Below are 23,665 nucleotides of genomic sequence, written 5' to 3'. Positions count from 1 at the left end.
AGTGTTAAGAGTACGTAGCCCCAGTGGTAGGACACGTGAGACTGGAGTGTTGAGAGTACGTAGCCCCAGTGGTAGGACACGCGAGACCGGAGCGTTGAGAGTACGTAGCCCCAATGGTAGGACACGTGAGACTGGAGCGTTGAGAGTACGTAGCCCCAGTGGTAGGTCACGTGAGACTGGAGTGTTGAGAGTACGTAGTCCCAGTGGTAGGTCACGTGAGACTGGAGTGTTGAGAGTACGTAGTCCCAGTGGTAGGTCACGTGACGTTGAGAGTACATAGCCCCAGTGGTAGGACACGTGACACTGGAGTGTTGAGAGTACGTAGCCCAGTGGTAGGTCACGTGAGACTGGAGTGTTGAGAGTACGTAGCCTCAGTGGTAGGTCACGTGAGACTGGAGTGTTGAGAGTACGTAGTCCCAGTGGTAGGTCACGTGAGACTGGAGTGTTGAGAGTACGTAGTCCCAGTGGTAGGTCACGTGACGTTGAGAGTACATAGCCCCAGTGGTAGGACACGTGACACTGGAGTGTTGAGAGTACGTAGCCTCAGTGGTAGGTCACGTGACACTGGAGTGTTGAGAGTACGTAGCCTCAGTGGTAGGTCACGCGAGACTGGAGTGTTGAGAGTACGTAGCCCCAGTGGTAGGTCACGTGACACTGGAGTGTTGAGAGTACGTAGCCCCAGTGGTAGGTCACGCGAGACTGGAGTGTTGAGAGTACATAGTCCCAGTGGTAGGTCACGCGAGACTGGAGTGTTGAGAGTACGTAGCCCCAGTGGTAGGTCACGTGACACTGGAGTGTTGAAAGTACGTAGCCCCAGTGGTAGGTCACGCGAGACTGGAGTGTTGAGAGTACGTAGTCCCAGTGGTAGGTCACGTGACACTGGAGTGTTGAGAGTACATAGCCCCAGTGGTAGGTCATGCTAGACCGGAGCGTTGAGAGTACGTAGTCCCAGTGGTAGGACACGTGAGACTGGAGGCAATACCTCCCTGGGTATCGGGTAGAGGGGCCGCTATCCCTCTGTGCTAGGGACCCGTGTATCTCACGCACAGCCAATACACGTGTCGCCTCAAGCGCTCCGTCTCCGCTCCCACAGTGATCGTTGTGGTGCCACGACCACGGAGCAACTCCACAAGCACCGCGATTATCCACTACCCCCCACCCTGAGCACACGCACACACGCAAGCACACATACACGCACACATGCACACACGCACGCACACATAACGCACACACGCGCGCACACGCATACACGCGCACACACACGCACACGCGCACACACGCACACACGCACACGGAGCTCTTGCACCCACGTAGTGTCCTAGCGGGGGATTGCCTGGCACATCAGGTTTTAATCCAAAGGGCCCTAGAGGTTTGCTGGTGCCAGGAGATTGGCCAACCCCCGCAGGAAAGGTGGTCACATTGCGGTGCCCCTGAAATTGGCTTAGAATCGTCTGGGCGCAAGAAAGGAAGGTTCCCTGGGCCAACCGCAATGAGTCACTCACGACATTGGGGGGGGGGGGACAGAGGGTGGAATATTGAGCAAGAGAAGCGCAAGAGAAGCGCGAGAGAAGTGCGAGAGCCCCTCCAGACCGTGGGCAACGAGGGACGATGGGTGGCCGGTGACCGCCGCCACGGACTAGAGGAAGAACGCGGTAACGAGGGGGGGGGGGGGGTAACCGCAGGTAGGCGCACGATTGGCCGCGCGGTACAATGGTGCTCTGGGCCTTTGAAGTTAAGGGAATAAAAATGAGTGGCCCGGGATGATGATTCTGGGCTCTCGTCTTCAACCTCCGGGCCGTCATGACCCTCCCCCGGCCGTCCTGCCACCGCGAGCCGCTCGCAGCGTTCGTGCGGTGCAGCGAGTGCCGCTACGGGGCAGCGACAGGCGACGTTGCCTCTCGTCCTTCTCCCTCCGACTCTCGCGGCGTCTGTGCGCCGCCGTGAGTGCCGCTTCGAGCTGCGCGGTCGGACGTTTGAGTGGCTGGGTTCGTAGGCAGAGTTAGGCGAAGCTCTTCTCACAATATCCCCCCCTTCCCCCAGGTCGTGTGCATTTGTTAGTAAACTTTAGTGCAGAGAATCGGTGCAGCATGATTTCTGTGTGGGTGGAACCTCGGCGTGGTAATTGGAGTGTGTGAGGCGCGCGAGCATGAAAGCAAGCGTCCCTGCCGCACGAGTATGAGGGTCGGTGCGAGGTAGCGAATCACCACCCGCTGGCGCGCATATTCATGCAGCCGCTTTAGCGACAGCCTCTGTGTGCAAGTGGATTGGCCAATAACCACCCGCAGAAGCGCCAGTCGTGGTGCCGGCGCGTATTAAAGTGCACGCACCAGCAGGGGCAGCAGGGGCAGCAGGGGCAGCATGGGCACGCGCCAGCAGGGACAGGCACCAGCAGGGGCAGCAGGGACAGGCGCGTTACCATCAGTGGTGGTGTCCGCGGGCGTTTGCGGAGTAACCCCGTGCGGCGGTGAGCCGGCGCTGCGGCCACGTGGCCCTCGGAGAGGGCGCCGGCACGGGGGGGGGGGCCGGTCACCCAGTCAAGGGGGGCCCGGCGGGGCCGGTCGACGCGGTGGAGGAGGGGGGAGTGGACGTCACGCCCCCCCCCTGCCCAGCGAGGGCGGTGGCGTGGACGTCGGCCCCCACGATAGTGACCCATAGAGACGCGCTGACTCATAGAGACCCATAAAGACCCATAGAGACCCATAGAGACTCAAAGAGACTCATAGAGACCCATAGAGACTCATAGAGACCCATAGAGACTCATAGAGACCCATAGAGACCCATAGCGCTGTTGTTTTTAACCAGCGAGCGATACAGGAGGGCTTCGTTGGGGTATTGGTCATGAGCCTTAATAATGATACTGGACACATGGAGCATTTGATAAACATTATAACTTTTGATGATGACACCAGGGCATTCGGTCGAGTTTGCATAAGATTAACCCCCGTCTGCTGTAATGATGTGTCTAGCAGAGTGTCTCAGCGTCTAGCGGAGTGTCTCAGTGTCTAGCGGAGTGTCTCAGTGTCTAGCGGAGTGTCTCAGTGTCTAGCGGAGTTTTTTCAGCGTCTAGCGGAGTGTCTCAGCGTCTAGCAGTGTCTCAGTGTCTAGCGGAGTGTCTCAGTGTCTAGCGGAGTGTCTCACCGTCTAGCGGAGTGTCTCAGCGTCTAGCGGAGTGTCTCAGTGTCTAGCGGAGTGTCTCACCGTCTAGCGGAGTGTCTCAGCGTCTAGCGGAGTGTCTCACCGTCTAGCAGAGTGTCTCAGTGTCTAGCGGAGTGTCCCAGTGTCTAGCGGAGTGTCTCAGTGTCTAGCGGAGTGTCTCACCGTCTAGCGGAGTGTCTCAGCGTCTAGCGGAGTGTCTCAGTGTCTAGCGGAGTGCCTCACCATCTAGCGAAGTATCTCAGCGTCTAGCGGAGTGTCTCAGTGTCTAGCAGAGTGTCTCAGTGTCTAGCGGAGTGTCTCAGTGTCTAGCGGAGTGTCTCACCGTCTAGCGGAGTGTCTCAGTGTATAGCGGAGTGTCTCCCTTCTACGTGACTTTATCGAAAGAACCAAGAAGATGAATCCCTGCAGTCACGAAAGCTTTAAATCGGAAGTGGCTATGTTAATGTGAGGGTTTAGCCTGATGTTAAAGTGAGAAATAAGCATGTAACTGTAGAAAAGAAGGAGAAGAAGTGGGCCTCCTCGACAAGGGAGTGCAACTCAACGGGTGTAATACGAAGGGCCTGTGAGTATGAGAGTGCAATCCAAAAGACGTGAGCATGAGAGATCTAAGAGAGAGGCATAGAGAGAGACAGAGAGTCGAAATAACAGCTGACATATACAGGTTAGATGGAAACATCACAGTCAGTTAAGACTTTACCTGGTTAATAACGTCTCATTGGGACATTCTGTCTACAGGAAAGCCACCCACACGGATGCCTATCTAAAGCCTGACTCCCACCACCATCCAGCCCAGAAGAATTCCCTCATCAAAACACTACACCATAGGGCCCGTTGCATCTCCGACCAGCACCACCTAGCTTGTGAGTTGGAGCACGTACACCAAGTCCTCAGGATGAACGGATACTCGGACCGTACAATCTGCAAAGCTGTCTCCCCAGCCATGCAGAGACAACCTTCTGAGGATCCGTCCAAAACCATCACTTTACCGTACATAGCAGGGGTTACCAAAAAGATTTCCAAAATATTAAACAAACACACTATCCAGGTTCAATCTGCATTCAGATAGGCATCAGTGTGCGTTTGCTTTCTGTAAACGCTGTGAACTATTTGTCTTTTGTCAACGTGACACTTTTTTGCTGATCGGCCGTGTCGGGTGGTGGAGGGTTACGACACATTTATAAATAATACGATCTAACCCAAAAACGTTGATTATGAATGATATTGGTCGCGAAAGCCTACGTGTTAAACTGATTATCTGTATCTCTATGGTCACTGCATATATTTGGGTTTCTGTGTCTCTATTGGTCTCTATGTATCCCAAGCCCTCAGGATGAACGGATATTCTGACCGTACAATCTGCAAAGCTGTCTCCCCAGCCATGGGAAGACAACCATCTGAGGATCCAACCAATAACATCACTTTGCCATACATAGCAGGGGTTACCAAAAATATTTCCAAAATCTTAAACAAACACAAGATCCAGGTTTGTTTCAACACAGTACACAAAATCCGTGATTTGATCCCATCTGTAAAGGATGTTATTCCTGATATGCAATATCCGGGTGTCTACAAACTGAGTTGTGGCTGCGGCAGCAGTTACATTGGGGAAACGAAACGACATGTCTCGGACCGTGTTCGTGAACACAAGGCAGATCTGAAACACGGCAGGACCAATATCTCTGCCGTTGCTGATCATTGTTTTAATGCTGTGAGCTCACACGAAATTGACTTTTTCAAGACGAAGGTAGTCTGCAAATCCACCGGCTTTTATCAGATATTTGTACATGAAGCCATCCAGATATATAAACACAGGCACAACTTCAACCGAGCAGATGGGTGCAAACTGAGCAATCATTGGAAGGACGTTATTAACCAGGTAAAGTCTTAACTGACTGTGATGTTTCCATTCTACCTGCCTATGTTAGCTGTTATTTCCGACTCTCTGTCTTTCTCTCTCTCTCTGTGCATCTCTCTCCGATCTCTCCTCCAGTACTCCAATGACCCAGGTGCTGCCGCGGGGTCCACTTTCTGCCCCGATTCATTCGCCCCCCCTCCCTTCTCTCCTCCCCTGCAACCGATCTCTCAGATCTCTCCATGTGCTGCCTCGGGGTCCACTGACTGCCCCGCCCCCTCTCTCCCCCCACCTCCTCTCTCCCCCCCCTACTGCCGAGGCCTATATAAACTCATGCCACGGCAGATCTCTCGCCTACTTAATCAGTTTTTTCTTGCTGTGGTTGTCCCACCTGATGGCGATTGCTTGTGTTACGATCGAAACGTCGTGATCTATTATTTTTTTACCTACGTGACTTTACCGACAGAACCAAAGAGTAATGCTTTAGTAGTTGCATTCCTGAAGAACACCGTGTTATGGAAAAATCGCGCTATGATACATAATTACTAATGTGCCAAGAATGTCTGTTTGTGTGTCTCGCGCGTGACGTTACTTCACATACCGCACCTCCCCCCCCCCGGTCATTAATATTCATGAGCGGGTGGATTTTTACACTCACGCAGAAGGTCGAGCGGAAATAATTATTTTTTGCAAATTCGCTTTAAGTTTGAGATTTCTTTATTGAAAGTGAATCTAATAAATAATTATATGCAGCAACAAAATGGATTTGGTGTCTTTATTGATTTCTTCAGCACTTGAGACAACAGGTAAGTCTAATTTATGCTTCTACGTTATGGTAAAATAGACATTTCTCAGTGATTTTGCAGATATTGTATCGATTTCCAATTTATTTCAATCCCAGCGACCGAAAGCAGAAGAGAATAAAGTATCAGAGCAGTGAATTTGAAGAAAGTGAAGGTCAGTTATATACAGTGCTACAGTGAAATGCAGTAAAGTGTTTGATGACACACTTTTGCGCAAGATTCACTGTCATTAAATTTACACAAGATACAATTATACTCTGCTCAATCTTTTCGTAAATATTACCGCTTCCGTCCTAGGATGGGCAAACAAGCGAGCATATAATATAGGGTAAAGCACAGTCCGCGATACCACGTGAGATGTGTATGCATCTAAAGCATCCAGCAGCATCCAGCAGCAGCATCCTGCCTGGTGTGGTGCTACATCGAGGCAGCCATATCACCGCTTATTCCTACTCGTGCAACATAATTTATGTTCACTTAATTATCGCGTTATATCCAATTCGCGTTCATAAGACACGCGGCATTATAGGAGAATTGACTCCTGTACATCTCTCTACCGTCTCTTTCATGGCATCCTTCTGAATGAGTGCGATCTATTTCTCTTACACGTCTTCTAAAATGTGAATATATATTTTCTCATCGTACTCGAGCTGTCTTATTTTATATTGATCGGGAGCTCGCACTTAAGGTGCTTCACATAGTCGAAGCAACCTTGACAAGATAGACGGATGGCAGGGCGTGCAAGGGTGGAGTTTTGAGTGACCGCGATGTGTCACAAATCTGGCTGTCGCTGATGATGATAGTTGTAATTACTGGCGAAACGTCGTACTTGAATTGTAAATGTGGTAGATTTACTCTCCAACAAACCGATGTGCTGTACGCGTAAGGAACTGGCATGTTTTGGTTACGTGACAAACCTTAATAATAATTGGCTGTGTCGGGCGGTGTCGGGTTTAACGACACATTTATATTGACGCGATCTAACCCAAAAAAAAACCTCTTATGGATGCTGTATACAGTAGTGTGTATGAGCATTTTTGCTAATATAAACCGTTTTGAAAATCTTGACTTAAAGCTTTCGTGACTGCAGGAATTCGTATTCTTTGGGTCTTTCGGTAAAGTCACGTAGATAGGTTCAAAGAAAATATACAAAAAACTATGTTTCGATCGCAACACAAGCGGTCGTCACCAGGAAAAGGGGCGATCGTTTTTGTTGCGATCGAAACGTCGTAGTTTTTTGTTATTTTCTTTGAACCTATCTACTTGACTTTACAGAAAGACCCAAAGAATATGCTTTGAAAATGTTAACAGCAGTGGTGGTCAATATGTGAATCACTATTCATGGATGGATCGAAGGACAAAGAACAAACATTAACTTAAGAATATAATAGTGGCATGTGATGTGTGTTGAACTTCTTTCGCACCGTACGTAGCCTTCACATACTTTTGGGGAGAGTGCTGTTAGCGAGCACTCAACCCGATCGCCAACGCTCACATCGCATTGAGTTGGCTGACCAAACGATTACGTAAGGTGGGTGACATTGTGCCAGAGAGTGACATCATGATTTCGGTGAATAATGAACACGTGTAACTACATATCCATTACGCACGTGTATCACATAAGGAGGTGCGTTCCCTGGTTAGTCTGCTCCTGGTAATGGTTTAGTTTTAATAGTTTTAGATGGGAGGGTTGGACCAACAATCTCGCACACTCCATACAAGTCCTGCACTCCCTGGATGCAATCCACGACATGAAGGAACTTACTACAGTGCCAGGCACGCAACTCTGGACTGTTACAACCTTGACACAAGGGGTCCACAACTCCCTAACATCTCTACATCATTGACCTGGCCAAGGCCTTCAATTCTGGCCCGGGATTTCACTGCTAGCAAGCCCCGCCGAGTGCATCACCAAAGCCGCTCTGGCTGTGGTTGGGACCAGTCTAAAACTATTTTTTTTCATCATCATCAGGTAAGGTCCCACTGAGCGAAACAGCTCTTCGTCAGAAGCGTCCTGGACATTCCAAATGATAGCTCAACCAAGTGGTTTATCGTGTGGAAATGGATAGCAGTAGCCAAATACTCTAACTGCATGTTGATTATAAATGTGGAAGGAATAAACGGAGGACCCGGAGAACAATCCATGAAACCATGGGGAAAGAGACATGCCAACTCCAAACATACGGCGTCAGGGTCGGGATCGGACCCACGACCTCGTGCATACCAGGCAAGGTAGTCAACATCTCGCCAACGCGGTCACTTGATTAACGTCCCAAGGCCCCCAACGTGTTTGCGTGCCTGCTGGGTCAGCGCTGCTCCTGGCACCTACACGCAGACCGTCTGACACCCGGGACCTCTCTCGTGATCAGCCTGCCCAGGGTGGCACCTCCCGTGGTGTCACGACCCCCGCCAACCAACCCCGCAGAGACCACGAATATTGCCGGGGCGTGCGCTGTGCCTATCGTGGCCGGCACGGTGGGACTTCTGTAGAGCTTCTTAGCTCATCGGAATCCTCCGGGATAAATTAAGATTCTGATCTGTTATATCTATCTTCTGATTACAAGCTCACACACCTATACCACCAACAACATATGTTAAATGTGGTATCAGATTTCCCAGAACTTATCCAATTGCAAAACTTTCTTAGGGAGTGCAAGTTTATGTTTTTTGGTTTTGACGTGGTGTTCAGGTGATAACTAATATTTTTAGAGCTGCTTTTTGTTTTTAGTTTGTTGTCCTTCCCCCTCACCTCCGATTAGCACGGTTGGCTACGTACAGAGCGAAATAAGTTCCACATACACACACAGAAAACTCGCACGTGCAGAATTTTTTTTTACTTTCTTTTTTTTTATAAAAAAATAAACAAAACTATGACCGCACCCGTAACCCAATGCATGTGCACACCAGAGGAGATGACGTCACCATATATCAGTGTTCTTCACTAATTTTCAGAGGGGGGCACTTTCGCTGATGAGACATCATCAGCATTGAGGCTGCCACACATTTTAAACCATTGGGGGTTTGACAGCAGCACGATGATGGTGGGAGGTGTTTTAACTTTGGTGTATTGTCGGGGTCAAACGTCAGAGGCCGCGAGTGGCCCGCGGGACGTTGCAATGCAGAAGAAGAAGACTGCCACACATCGTGGTGCTGCACAGACACAGTCACAAAGATCCCCCGTGTAGCCCTGTTCGGAGGAATTATGAAGACCGGCAAGGCACATGGAGGCTGTGGGTGACAGGCCCCACATCCGGCCACCTTTGTCTCCCTAGTGGTGAGGTTTACACTGCCACCAGGTACTCATTTGAGGCTGAGTCGACTTAGGGGAGGCTCAGAACCGGATTAGATTTAGCTTTCCAGTGAAGTTCGACTTAGCCAGGAATCAAACTCAAATTACTGGGCTTATAGCACAATGCGCTAACTACTGTCCCACCCCTCCCCACGATATGCACACATGCATACACACTACACACGATACACACACAGCCAATTATACATATTTTTCCAGTAAAATTACGTTATAATGTAAAATTAGATTGGTTAAACAATGATTAATTATTATTATGATCATCACATGCTCAAAAGAGTTATATTCCAATTGTTTGATTGGTAGGATAACAAAAGCTCATGTTGATTACTGTTGTGGTTTATGTTGCATCGGGACTTAACGACCTTCAAGACGCCTGATTTCAAGGCTCAATCGCGTGCCCTGGAGATCTGAGATGCACAGAAAGATAAAGTGTGAGTGCGTGTATACATCCAGAGTGTTTATGTATCTACAAATGTGGTCGTTTATTGAGAATGTGTGTAAATGTGTGAGTGGTGTATTGGTAGCATATATGTGTTTCAGTTGGTGTTTAAAGGATGTTACTGGGCAGTTGTAACCAGCTGCCTTCCAGCAACAATGGAAGGCAGAGGGGCTACGCTCACTACAACGAGTGGAGCGCCGGGCGGCTAAAACATAGCAAGTTGGCACAGTAGGGGGCACAGGTGGTGCATTTGTCAGTCATTTCAGTTAGTCAACCCATGGCACCTGAGTCTATCCTGTGACCTCCTGCCAGCAGACGTTCAATACTTAACGTGACCTTAAAGTGCACATAGCCTGGCACAAGCACCAATGACGATTATCTAAATCGGTCCTGGGCCTCCCCCAGGGTTGACTCAGCCTCAAATGAAGACCTGGTGAGATGTCTAAACATCACCAATGGGGAGACAAAGGTGGCCGGGTGTGACACTTGCCACCCATCCCCTCGTGTTCCCTGGCGTGAACCGCCAGTGCATGCACCTAACACAGGTGCAAGGCTCAGCCCTCTGATTCCTTTGACCATTTCATTTCTTGAGAGCTCCCCTAACCCTCTGGATGAGAATTGGGCCGAGAATCCCGAAGTGGATTACACATTAACCCATCATGCCATGTACCAGCAGTATTTTTTATATTAACTTTTTTTTACATAAATGAGATCATTTAGGAATACATTTGCGATTATTAAAGGGTTTATTGGTTACTCGGGAGCTATTATTAGGTAACAATTCAGATGCCAAATTACAACTGCTCATCAGGGAGAATATTTACATTGAATTCTCATCATGCCCCATGGTGTGAACAATTGCAGCCTCCAACTCTGATTATACTATGTAACACGTTTTTTGTTCCTGGGTAGTAAGTGTTATTTTATAATTGCTTATTTCTCAAAGTTTAGAAAATGGCTATTATTCCCCACAAACTTTGCTTTTGTGACCAGGACTTTATGTGAAGGAATGACACACATGCACACGTTTTTTTCTCATTGAAAATAGGTAAATTTCTAAATGTCAGTGTCCCAGTCACAAAAGCAAAGTTTGTGGGGAATAATAATAGCCATGTTCTGTACTTTTGAGGCGTAAGTAATTGGGAAATAACACTTACTACCCAGGAACTATTTTTTTTATAAATGTGTTCCACAGTGTTATTAATGGAGTGGATGATTAACTTTGCTTTTGTGTCCTGGTCACAAAAGCAAAGTTTGTGGGGAATAATAGCCATGTTCTGTACTTTTAAGGCATAAGCAATTAGAAAATAACATTTACTACCCAAAGTTCCACAGTATAAATATCCACTTAGCATCTATAGTCTCTCTATGTGCTATGAAGATGAGTCATCGCCTGAAACGTTCCCTATTTCTATTTTTCTAGGCCACAGTGTTATGGACGATTGTGGAGTTTTCATAATTGAGTAACTGTGTGGTCAAGTCAGGTTACTGGGTGATTGTGTGATTGAGTCGGTCAGTAATTTAATGCATGTGGGGTGGATGGGTTTTTGGATGAGTGAGCGATTGATGGAACGGTGTGAGTGACTAAAATTATAAATTAACTGAGTGAGTATGGCGAGTGAGGAAGTGTTTGAATGACTGGGTAGTGAGTGGTGTGCATGAGTTTGTTAATAAAGAGACAAACAAGCAATGCGCTAAATTAATGACTTGATGGAGTAAACACAAGTGATTGTGTTTACTACTGAGTTAGTCGATAAACAGTTGGGTGATAAGATGAGTAGGATGAGTGGCCAATTGAGTGAGTGGATGAGTGAGTGCGTGAGTGATGGAGTGAATCAGTAAACTGGTGAGTGAATGGGCAAGTGAGTGAGTACGGTGAGCAGGTGAATGAGTTTTCCTCACCGAGTGTTCATTTTCAGTGGAATCTTTGCTCCCAGGGTCACATTAAAGGACTGAGAACGAGGAAGGGGGGCACACTGAGACAGGCAGAGGCACAGGGAGGAGAGGGGAGACGGATGACTCGAAGCAGGGAAGGAGGGAGAAAAGGGGGTGAGAATGAGGAGACGTAGTGATGAGAGGACACAGCGAGAAGGGAGGACAAGGGAGGAGAGTGCAGACAAGTGGAGACACGGGGAGGAGGGAGACATGGGGAATAGGAGGGGTACAAGATAAGGAAGGAGTCGGGGAGAAGGCAGACATGTGGGATAGGAAGGCACAGGGCGGTAGATGGATGCAGGGAAGAAGATATGTTATTTATAATCACGTAATAAGCTATGCTATAGGTGAATGCAGTAAGTTCCGTGTGTGTGTGTGTATATATAACACGGTTGAGAGTCAGGTGATGTGCTAATGTTTGTACCTCGTATTCTCCAGGCCCTGGGCCCGGGGTTGATCGCGCAATAAAGCGGTCCTCACGGGACACCAGCAGAGACAGGCGAGGGCAAGCCTGAGGCCTCAGTTCATAATGGCCAGGGCCTGGGCAAATGGTCAGAGGTGGACAATATCACACGATAATAAATATACCATTAGAAGTTCATTATAAAAAAACAGTAAGTCGGTGTATGAGTGGGTAATGAGTGTGTGATTGAGTGGTTGTGTCAATGACTTATCATTCAGTGAGTTTATGAGTAGATAAGTGAGTTGTGGGTGGGTGGGTAAGCAAGCCATTTACTGGTTGAGTGAGGGAATGAGTAGGTCGTTGATACACTTAACTGAATTAGTTATTAAATAGGTGAGTGAGCAAGCAAGTGCGTGAGTGTGCGGGTGTGTGAATGAAACGAGTTGGTGTCTAGTAAGTGAACTCCCACCTGGAGTGCCCTGCTGTCTGGGCACTGGAGACCTGTAGAGCAGTGAGCTGGGCACAGGCATTGAAGTCCGAGTACGATGGGGTGCCCATTTCTTTCTCCTCACCACCTCGCTCACATCATAGTAACCGGGGCCAGGGATGTCCTGCGAGGGGAGGTGGAGAGATGTTTTGGAGATGGCAATACCTCAAACACTCACACTACTACCATTAAAAGTCATAGCCCTACCCTCTATGGGTGTCACGGTGGCGAAATGTTAACTATCTTGGCCGGTATACAGGAGGTCGTGGGTTCAATCCTGACTCTGACATCTGGTCTTTCGAGTTTGCATGTTTTCCCAATAGTCATATGGATTTTTCTCCGGGTCGTCCAGTTTTCCCTCCATATTCAGAAACGTGCATTTAGAGTGTTTGGCTGCTATAAATTTCCACGTGAAAAGCCACTTCGTTGAGCTATCATTTGTGGCCAGGTCACTTCTGAAAAAGAGCTGTATAGCCCAGTGGGCCTTACCTGGCAAATTAAAAAGTTTAGTTTCATTTTTGCTTAACCCCTACCTTTTAAGCCCTGGGAGATACTGTTAATATTTAAGGGCAAAAAAAAAAAAATTCTTAACCGATAATGCTACCACTACCCTTGCCCCTAACACTAGCCCTTCCTCTAGCACCAGCCCCATGACTCTAACCCCAACTCACCTGATTCAATGTCAAAAGTCGTGGAGATTTGGACAGAAAAACGGAGCAGGAGCCATTGTGAGTTCCCGAGTCAAGTAAAGACACCTACACAGACACGAGGGGGAGACAAGGAAATAGACATGAAACATTCAGTTTAGAGTTAGGTATAGGACATCAGTTGAAAGATATTGATCTCAATTTGATCAATGCCACTGGGATTTTTCTCCAGGTCCTCCGGTTTTTCCCTCCACATTTAGAAACATGCATTTAAGAGTATTTTGGTGCAATAAATGTCCACGTGATAATCCACTTCTCGTTGAGCTATCCGTTGTGGCCAGGTCACTTCGGAAAAAGAGCTATGTAGCTCAGTGGGCCTTTTTTGAAAGCATGTCAACCACAAAGAGAGTATGCATCTTATTATGAGGTTCTATGTTTAAGCATTCATATTCATGAGGTCGGTTAATATTCTCGAGAAATTATTATTACAAAAGTTAAACCTCCCTGTGCCTAACTAATTTGGAAAAGCCTTTTTGCTTATGAGGAATGTCTGGATTTCTGCAAATCCTCCAATAAACATTGTTATTTTTATAATTAAAGTACAATCCGTTACTATAAGGTGAATTGTATTTACGCTTAATTAACAGCTCGCACACTCCATGAACATGTCACACGTTACAAAACAATAAACTCAAGAATTACACACCGGTGTGTTCGAGAGTAATATTGGTTGCAAAAGCCTACGTGGTAAACGGAAGGTAAGATAAATGTGAAATAAACAAAAGGGGGCATGGACAGCGATGAGACAGATCACGTGGATGCTTCGAAGCACAGGGCCCATGGGTTCGTAAAACCAGGGCAATCCTTCGGGGGTGTGTGGGTCCCAGGGGAAATTACACACCGTGTGGGCTGCCCCTAATGCCTTTCAACTAAAACAGAACTACACACAGTCTGTCCTCCGATAACACGGTAGTAGTTGCGTTCTTGAAAAACACCGCATTATGGGAAAATCGCGTGAAAATAAATAATATAAATTAAAACAGTCTACAATAACGAGTGAGATGCATACGCAGGCTGAACAAAGACTTGAGGCGTGTGGGTAGCTTCGAGAAGCATCCAGTAGCATCCCGCCTTGTGGGATGCTGCTACGCCGAGGCAGCCACACAACCGCTTGTTCCTTCTCGCGCGAAGTAGTTCCATTCATTCGATCGCGTTATAGCCAATTTGCATCCCCGTTATAAAAAAAATTGTTCCCTGAACACATTCACCACGTTATATCCAATTTGCGTTATGAAAACACGCGTAATAGGAGAACAGACTGTATTACACCTGACACTGTGACGTCGCAGCGCAGCGGGCCCCCCAAAGCATGGGGCCATCGCCTCAATTCGCTGTACACCCTAGGGACGGCTCTGACTGCCACCACACGCAATGCAATTGAAGACAATCCTTCGGCACCCGGTTAGGTTTTCTTAACACAATACACGAACCGCCGCAGGGAGTTGAAGCAGCCCAAGGCCCCAGAGTTGGCCTAGACGTCTTGCGGATCTGCACCCCAACAGCAGCCGCCACTCTTGTTAACACTTCCACAAAACCAAATCTGCTCTACAAACAGCCAATAGGCAACCGCCGTACAGTCAATTAGAGCCTGTCATACCACGTGCTCAGTGACACACCAATGGGATGTCTCCAGCACGGTGGCTAACGGTAAAGCCGTTATGCAGTCACATGTTCGGCTCTCGACCAATAGGAGGCTTCCACCGCTGTGTCTAACGGCAGAACTGTTGTTGCATCACGTGATCGCCGCTAGTTTAATGGAAGGCCTCCCGTGCCGTCGCTCAACTGCAGAGTGGAAATCTTAAATCGAGTTTCATTATAACAAGTATAACAATAACGAGTTTTACACTAACAAAATATGGTTCACATAAAGGACCACTTCTAGCGCCCTTACACTTCCTCGGCCAAATACGCGCGTTTAGAATTGTTACACAAGATTAGCAGAACTCTACACCGCACACGACCTGATGCAGCTTCTTTAGCGTGGACCAAATTGCGGTTGGAGTTTTATTTGTTGTGTACTGTTTATCTAATTACGTCGGGTGCCTTTCCGGCATGTTCTGAATTTCCGGTAAGCTGTAGTCTGCTTCCGAAGTTTCTGTTTGATGCACCTCCAATTAGCGCAGTTCACTACGGACAGTGCGAAAGTAGTTCAATATACATACATTATTCTGAATCAAGATCTTTATTTATATCCGATGAGGATTTATATGCGATGAGATATGAAGCTCTTTTTCATAGATGTCCAGTATTTGTATTAATCACGAGGCAGCAGGTCCCTTGCATCCCAACTGAGACTCTCTACAGGGCAAGCAATGAATGTCCCAAACTGAGGAGCTTCTGTGTGGGGTGGGGTTAGTCACGTGATAGTGTGCTGGACCAGGGTCATGTGACTGTGACTGCTCTCTCATTGGTCGAGGGGCCGAGGAGCCGAAGGCTGTCGCCATGGAAACCACGCTTGACCCCGGCGATGGTGATAACTGGTACGAGCCGGGGCCTGGCAACAACAAAACGAAAAGAGCATGAACAATAACAACAACAAATACAACAATACGTCAACAAATTTCCACACATTTGCTATATTTTGCACTCCTATCGGTGTTTGTATTGTTTGTTGTTATAACTTTCTGACCCGCCCCCTACTGGACATCTGTGAAAAATAGCTTCATAGCTCATCGGATTCCTTCCGTCTTAAGTAAATATTGTGATTTTGAAACAACCCATGAACTCAACGGATCAATGACTGCAACAGCAACAGATGCAGTCACCTGATGCACAAATTTAAAATTAAAAACTATCCAGTAGTGTGCGACTGTGGTCATCTAGAACACACCGTACAACGTATAACGATGCAATGCCTCGATCCGCAAATACAATATACACTCCGCTACTCCTGACGCGGTTATCTGGCTTGACCACCTGAATGTGAAATTGTAGTTGTTCCTCTGCAGTTGTTCCTCTGCAGGAACAACTAGATCGTTTGCACATTCACGGTTATGTTTTCCAAATCTTTCCATATATGTATCGTGATCTTTTAGCTATATTTTTGGATATTTGTAGAATCCTTCATAGATTTTTTAAAATAATTTTTTAGGATTTTTTCAACATTTAAAATTAACTTTTAGTAACTATGGTATCTTGAAAAAAATGTAGATCTTTAATAATAATAATTACATTTATAACGTGAGCAAATTTGCAGACGTAATGGCCGCAACTCAGAGGCGCTGAGCCAAACTCAGAGTCGCTCGAAAGCATGATTGTAGAGGTGAGTTTTTAAGTCTCTCTTGAAAGAGGCGATTGAGGTGATGCTGTGAATGTGCAGCGGGATATCGTTCCAGACTGTTGGGGCTGCCACCGAGAAGCGGTGCATAGACATGACCATCCTGGATCTTGGTATCAAGAGGAGGTCGTGAGTCGCGCTGCGTAGGCATCTGCCGTGTGCTGAGCTGCAAGTTGTCAATAATGAAGAAAGGTACGGTGGACAGGCAGATATGAAGGTATTGTGGCAGAGGCAGGCGATCTTGTATATGACCCAGAGGTCGCAAACGGGTTTTGATTCCTTACCCGTACCCGGCCGCACCAGGGTCGCAAACAGCTACCCGTACCTGGCTGGGTATCGGGTACAGGTACCCGTACCTGATACCCGGCCGGGTACGGGTAGCCGGGTATCGGGTAGGGTACGGGTATCGGGTACCCGATTGCGACCTCTGGGATGAAGCGATGTTGCAGGCGCGGGTGGGTTGATTCTAGGAACTTGAATTGTGAGAAGAGACAAGACGTTGAGAAATGAGTGACAAACGGTTACTCACCAGTGACTCACGGCCTACCCGTACCCATACCCGGCCGCACCAGGGTCGCAAACGGGTACCCGGCTACCCGTACCCAGCCGGGTACGGGTAGCCGGGTATCGGCTAGGGTACGGGTATCGAGTACCCGATTGCGACCTCTGATATGACCCTACTGGCGATGGGTAGCCAGTTGAGAGCACGGAGACAGGCTAGTGAGTCGAGACAGGGATGAGTGTGGCCAATGACGACGCGTGCTAGGTTGTTTTGTAGTCTTTGAAGTTTCTTTAGGTTGCCAGCGGAGGTCCGGACTAGGACGGAGTTGCAATAGTCAAGGCGAGACCCAACTATGCAACATGCCAATGTGTTGGCAATTTCAGTGGAGATGAGAGGACGTAGGTGTCTGAGAGCCTTCAGGTGAAAGTTACATGAACTGATGATATGGTTGGTTTGACGGTCGAAGGATAAAGTTGAATCTAGGATGACACCGAGGTAGCTGAAGTGGTCGGTGAACCTGATGCTGTGACCGAAGATGTGTATGTGTGTTGGGAGTGCTGATGAATTGAGACGTTGCTTGGTACCTAACATGATGGCCACTGACTTTTTTGGATTAAGGGCTAGGTTGTGTGCAGTGAACCATTGTTGCAAGGCGGTGGTACATTCTGAGAGCCTCTCGAATCCAGATGCATTGCTAGAATCGATGGCGGTGAATAGAATAGTGTCATCTGCGTATGAGTGATGCTTAACACCGAAGCTTGCGATGAGCCGGCCAATCGGGGAAGTGTAGGCTGTGAAGAGCAGGGGACCTAGTACAGAGCCCTGGGGAACCCCGCATAATGCTATTGTTTCAGGCGATGTGGACATGCCCACCCTGACTGAAGATTGCCGGTCAAAAAGGTACGAAGCTATCCACTTGACTGCTGAGCCACAAATACCGAAGTCGGATTTCAGGAGAGAAGTAAGGAGCGAGTGGTTGATGGTGTCGAAGGCTGACAAAATGTCCAGACTTACAAGTGCAACAGTTGAGCCGGAATCAATGATCGTTAAAATGTCATCGAGCACTCTAGTGAGTGCTGTTTCTGTGGAGTAGTTTTGACGGTAAGCTGACTGGAAGCAGCAGTAGTTTGCGGAGGAGGTGAGGTGTGGTTGTAGCTGGGCGAGGGCAAGTCGTTCAAGGAGTTTAGAGAGGTTCAAGAGATTAGTGATGGGACGATAACTAGATGGGTCATCCGGGTCGAGACTTGGTTTCTTTAACAAGGGAGAAACCAGGCCAGATTTGAGGTTGGATGGAAGACACCCCATAGATAATGAGGCATTTGTGATGTTCCTGATCATGATGGCGAGTTCCGGAGCACATTGCTTGAACAAGGAACCTGGGAGCACGTCGAGTGGAGATGACTTAAATTGAAGTGATTCAATTAAAGAGAAAACGTCTTTTGTAGACACCGGCTTTAGCGTAATTAGAAGAGTGACTGGGTGAGTGCTTACAATTTCAGGTAACTTGAGCGGGGTACAATGGATGTGTGAATAGACATGCACGAGTTTGCGACGGTGATTAGCTTGTTAGTGAAGTAAGTATTAAAAGAGGTGGCAAGTTTCAGTGAGTGACCATGGTGCTACCAGGATGTAGAAGATCTTTGAGGGTTTTCCATAGAATGCCCGGTTTTCCGGTTGCTTTTTTGATGCGTTCTTCAATGTAGGAGGAACGTGAGACTAGGATCAGTTTGTTAGTTTTCCTGCAGGTGACTCTGTAAGCAAGTCGATCAGCAGGTAGACCACTGCGGGATGCGATACTTTCAAGGCGCCTCCTGGTTCGCTTAGCAATGATGGCGTCTCTTGAGAGCCAGTGAGTGTCGTGAGAAGACTGCCTAGCGGTTCGTGATTTTAATGGAGCTAGTTTGTCCAGCGCCGCCCTCATGTCAGCTTCTAGTTGGAGAGCGCAGATGGTTGGATCCGATGATGGGAATAACATTGAAGACGAGTTTGCAAGGAGGTGGCGTAAAGCAGAAAACTCGATACCTTTGAAATTACGCGAGTTGCGGGTGAATTTGATGGTGATTGGCTTGAGAATTTGGAGGGAAAAAAGTATGAGGCGGTGGTCGGAGTAACCAGTTTGGAAAACTCCCAGTGCAGTGATGCGTCGATGCTGGTCAGGTTCCAGAACCAGCAATTAAAGTCACCTGTAAGCACGAGCCTGTGAGATGGGTTAGGAATCAGATATAGGAATTCCGAAGCTCGTTTAAGAAGGTATTGATGCTGCCATCTGGAGGGCGATAGATGGAAATGATGGAAAAGCACTCGTTGTTAGTAGTGAGGGATACGGACTGGACCTCGAAGGTGGCGGGAGCCATCGGTAGATAGAGTTCTTTAATTTTCAAGTGTGCAACGACCGCTAAGCCACCACCCCGCTGGGGGGGAGTACTCCATATTGAGTGGCGTTACCCACTCATGATTATTAATGAGGGGTGGGGGGGGTGTCCATTTGGAGGACGTCACCTGCTCATGAATATTAATGAGGGGGGCTGGTCGATGTGGAGTGACGTCACGAGCATCGTATGGGCTACATACACGCTTGTCATAACACACACGGTTAGATGTATACACACCTGCCACCAGTCGTACATTACTAACAACCCTAATTCGCCACTACGTGGCAGTGACACGACCACGGCACTTGTGCCAGGCTATGTGCACTTTAAGACCACGTGAAGCATCGAACGCCTGCTGGCAGGTCACGGGACAGACCCAGGTGCCATGGGTTGACTAACTGAGATGACTGACAAATGCACCACCTGTGCCCTCTACTGTGCCAACTTTCTGTGTTTTAGCCGCCCAGCGCTCCACTCGTTGTAGTGAGCGTTGCTCCTCTGCCTTCCATTGTTGCTGGAGGGAGACTGCCTCCAAATGCCCAGGAGCATCCTTCATGAGGCGACTATCCAGAGGCCGATCTTGACACTGCTGGTACTGGTCATCATTGCCAAGTCCACTCAGCTCTGTATCCTCTCGAACCACATCATTCCATGGAACATTACCAAGGTCACTCGCCAACATCCACTGGGGCTATGGCCGACGCTCTTGAAGTGACGAGCCACTGATTTGGACATAATTTACGCCGCAGAGTTGACAGAAAAATGTTAGACAAATCTAGCGCCGAGGCACGCACTGCAATAAACCTGATTTGTGGAGGTTCAAATAGACCTATAGTTGTTTGCGTGTACTCATAATAAAGGTTTTTGGGTTAGATCGCGTTGTTTATCAATGTGTCGCAACCCTCCACGACCCGACACGGCCAATCAGTAAAAAATGTGTCACGTTGACAAAAGACAAATAGTTCACTACTTTAGAAGACTGGATCCACAACATTTACAATTTGAGTACGACGTTTCGCTGGTAATTACATTCAGCATCTACGGGCGATTTGCCAGACTAGTGAAGGCATCCACCAGCTCCCGTGCAGGATGGCGTCATCATTGTTGAACCCCATCAGGATTCGAGATCAGAGGCGGAGGTGGGGGTTGTGTTTAGTTTGTTGTCCTTTCCCCGTACCTCCGATTAGCACTGTTGGCTATGTACGGTGCAAAAGAAGTTCAACATACGTACATATGGTGCGTCACATAAGATGGACGTTTTGATCTGTGTATCGGTTGAAGTGAAGGTATGCATGTTGCATCTTCGCCGATTGCATGGGTTGGTGCCTGCATGGGTTGGTGCCTCTTGTTATTGCAGGTGAATTGCATTGAGCAGGTGTCTGAGGATTTTGTTTCTGCATAATTAACGTCGAGGTGGTTCCTAAATGTGTCATTGAGTGATACCTCTATTCTTTGGGTCTTTCAGTAAAGTCACGTAAATAGGTAAAAAAACTATCTACGTGACTTTACCCAAAGACCCAAAGAATATGAATTCCTGCAATCATGAAAGCTTTAAGTCAAGATTGATACCTCTATTTTAAAGGCCACGACTGAACGAATGTTGCTGTTTGGTCTCTGTTGTGCTTGCAGTGTCACGGTGTTGCGTGTTGCTGCTGTGGCATTATTCATGTTTGAGTGTTACAGTTGTGGCGTTTTAGTGTTTTGATTCGGTAATGTTGTGGCTGTCTGGTCGTTTTTGTTACCTGGTGTTTGTTGCTGTGGTTGTTGGAACCTCGCCCCTGATTGGCTAAACGGGGTCGACTTGGTTGCTGCAGTGACAGCTCTGGTTTCCGTGATGACGGAGTAGGAGGCAGGGCTGGGAGTGGAGCTCATGCGACTTGTGAACCTCTACAACAACCACAACAACCACAACCACTGCAACAACAATAACAATATACACCACTACTACAACTACTACAACTACTGCGACCGTTACAATTACTACAGACATTTCTATAACAATTATAACCACAGCAACTGCAACAACAAGAGACAAAGATCTGCAGTATAGCCCAGTGCTGTTCACGAGCACCAATGAAGGCCTGCATGGCACACGAGGGGATGGATGGCGAGCACCACCCCCGACCGCCTTTGTCTCCCCAGTGGCGATGTTTACACACCACACCAGGTACTTATTTCAGCCTGAGTCGACCTAGGGGAGGCCTAGAACCAGTTCAGATAATAGTCACTGGTGTTGGCCGTGAGCGGGAATCGAACTCGGGTCGCCTGGTTCGTAGCGCAGCGTGATAACCGCTACACCACCGCTCCCCACAACCACTACAAGACAAAAGACAAAAAATCCCCCATATAGCTTTAACAGACTGTTGGGGCAAGTACTGTTAGGGGGCACCGATGAAGGCCAGCACAGCAAACGAGGGGTGAGTGGCCAAAACCACCCCGGCCGCCTTTGTCTCCCGAGTGGTGATGTTTACTCAGCGCACTCATTTGAGACTGAGTCGACCTCGGGGAGGCCCAGGACTAGTTCAGAAATCGTCACTGGTGTTGGCTGTGAGCGGGATTTTAGCCCAACATCCACAACTCATACAAGCACAACTACCAGAACAACTGCCACAACCATTACAATTTACTCTGACCACAATGCAACCTTGACTAAAACTACCACAACCACAACAAACAACCACGATTACAACCATAACAACTACCACAACCGCTGCAATACATATTATGCATCCACAAAAACCACAACATAAACACAACTCCAACAACTACCCACACCACTGCAACAACAGCTGCGACAAGTACAAACACTATTACAACTACCACTGCAATGATAACTACTACTACTACAACAACAACACCTACAGCACCCACACCAGCGATCACAACTACAGCAACTACTACATCCACAACCACAGCACCACAACCACTGTAACAACTGCAACAACCACTGCTACTGCAAATACAAGCGCAACAACTATAATGGCGATAACTACAACAACCACAGCAACTCCAATAAACACGACGACAATTTTGTTCGTTCGTTTCTCAGCTTGTCCTGGTGAGGGTCGCGGCGGCAGCGTGTTGAGTAGGGCGGTACAGACCTCCCTTTCCCTACAACCACAATGACTACAACAAAAGCAATCACTACTTGTAGCAACTACCACAACTTCTACAAGACCTACAATTAAAACAACTGACATGACAACTATCGCAACAACATCAACCACAACCATGCCTACTACCACAGCTACAAACATGACAAGGACCATTTATAAAAACGACAGCAACAACCTCGAACAACTAACATGACATCAACCCCGACGGCATTAACCACAACTACCTCAACAACCATCGTGTGAACTCCCGTCATCCACGCAGAGGTGACTTTTGGCCAACCATCGAACAAAGATGGTCACTTCAGATGAGCATCTACGCTTGTCTGGAATGCTCTTCCTTTCCGATATTAGGGAGCCACTGGAGCTGTGCACTTTGAAATCATCGAGATTGAAAACGCATTTGCTTGGAACTGCATTTTGTGCTTAGTTTGTTGTCCTTCCCCCGCACCTCCGATTAGCACGGTTTTTTACGTACGGTGCGAAAGAAGTTCAACATACTGTACATACATATATAAGGAACGACTTCCTAGACACAACGTGTAGAGGGCTTCTTATTTATTTCTCATACTTGAGCACCAACACTGGGCAATATATAGAAACGTATCTACATAGCTACACACAGCCGACCTTTCTACACAGCCCCATCGTCGGCGTCTAACTACATAGCTGGCTGACGATGTAGCAATGACGACGATGGGAGCCATGCAGAAGATCGGCCATGCGACCGGACTACGAAGAGAGATGACGGCGAGCAGCGACGCAGCCACGACCCGGGACCCCGCAACAGCCCCGAACCTTCGGTTCCGTCCCCTCTATACACTTCCCGGCGTGGCCAGGCCCCCTTCTAGAACCTTCGAGGTTCCCAGAGCTTCCCGACTGACCCTGCCTTTTATCTTTAACCCAGATACGCCCCCTTCTAGTTGGTCATTATATAACACGCCTATACCCTTGATTACCCCTCCTGGCCAATAGGTGGCACCCTGTAATTACACAGACATCAATTACAACAAAAGCCACAACCACAACAATGACAGTAATACCTCGATATATGAAGTAAATGCGTTCCTGGAGCTTCATTCGTATTTTGAAACTTCATATACATATATTGAGTAATGTATAACATTAGTAGGATGATGATGTGTTCCCAGCCTTCATACCTTAATATTTAAAACTACACGAATAAACATTTTAGAACTTACCATTCATATTGAAAAAAAGACAATTTAGATTGAAAATAACATATTATTTATACTGTATGGTATCAAATAAAAAACAGACATTGATAAAATAAACTTAGTAAAAAAAC

At 47.6% G+C, this 23,665-nt stretch overlaps 1 protein-coding gene across 1 annotated transcript in view; it reads right to left on the bottom strand.

Moving 5' to 3' along the window:
* Positions 1 to 5,530: 5,530 nt before the first annotated feature.
* Positions 5,531 to 23,665, bottom strand: part of STPG2 (sperm tail PG-rich repeat containing 2) — a 28,879-nt gene continuing 10,744 nt past the window's right edge. The window contains exons 10-16 of the mRNA XM_061568590.1: positions 20,986 to 21,130; positions 15,453 to 15,586; positions 13,057 to 13,140; positions 12,368 to 12,509; positions 11,920 to 12,035; positions 11,463 to 11,536; positions 5,531 to 9,528 (exon numbers count right to left, since the gene is read on the bottom strand). Coding sequence (XP_061424574.1) covers positions 9,501 to 9,528; positions 11,463 to 11,536; positions 11,920 to 12,035; positions 12,368 to 12,509; positions 13,057 to 13,140; positions 15,453 to 15,586; positions 20,986 to 21,130 — 723 coding nt within the window. The 3' untranslated portion in view covers positions 5,531 to 9,500. The remainder of the gene's footprint in view (positions 9,529 to 11,462; positions 11,537 to 11,919; positions 12,036 to 12,367; positions 12,510 to 13,056; positions 13,141 to 15,452; positions 15,587 to 20,985; positions 21,131 to 23,665) is intronic.

Source organism: Lethenteron reissneri, chromosome 5 (assembly GCF_015708825.2).
Source record: "Lethenteron reissneri isolate LAM-NWPU_2019-01 chromosome 5, ASM1570882v1, whole genome shotgun sequence".
In the NCBI taxonomy this organism is placed as follows: domain Eukaryota; kingdom Metazoa; phylum Chordata; class Hyperoartia; order Petromyzontiformes; family Petromyzontidae; genus Lethenteron; species Lethenteron reissneri.
The sequence above is the reverse complement of the archived record's forward strand: the minus strand, read 5'-3'. Positions and strand labels throughout refer to the sequence as shown.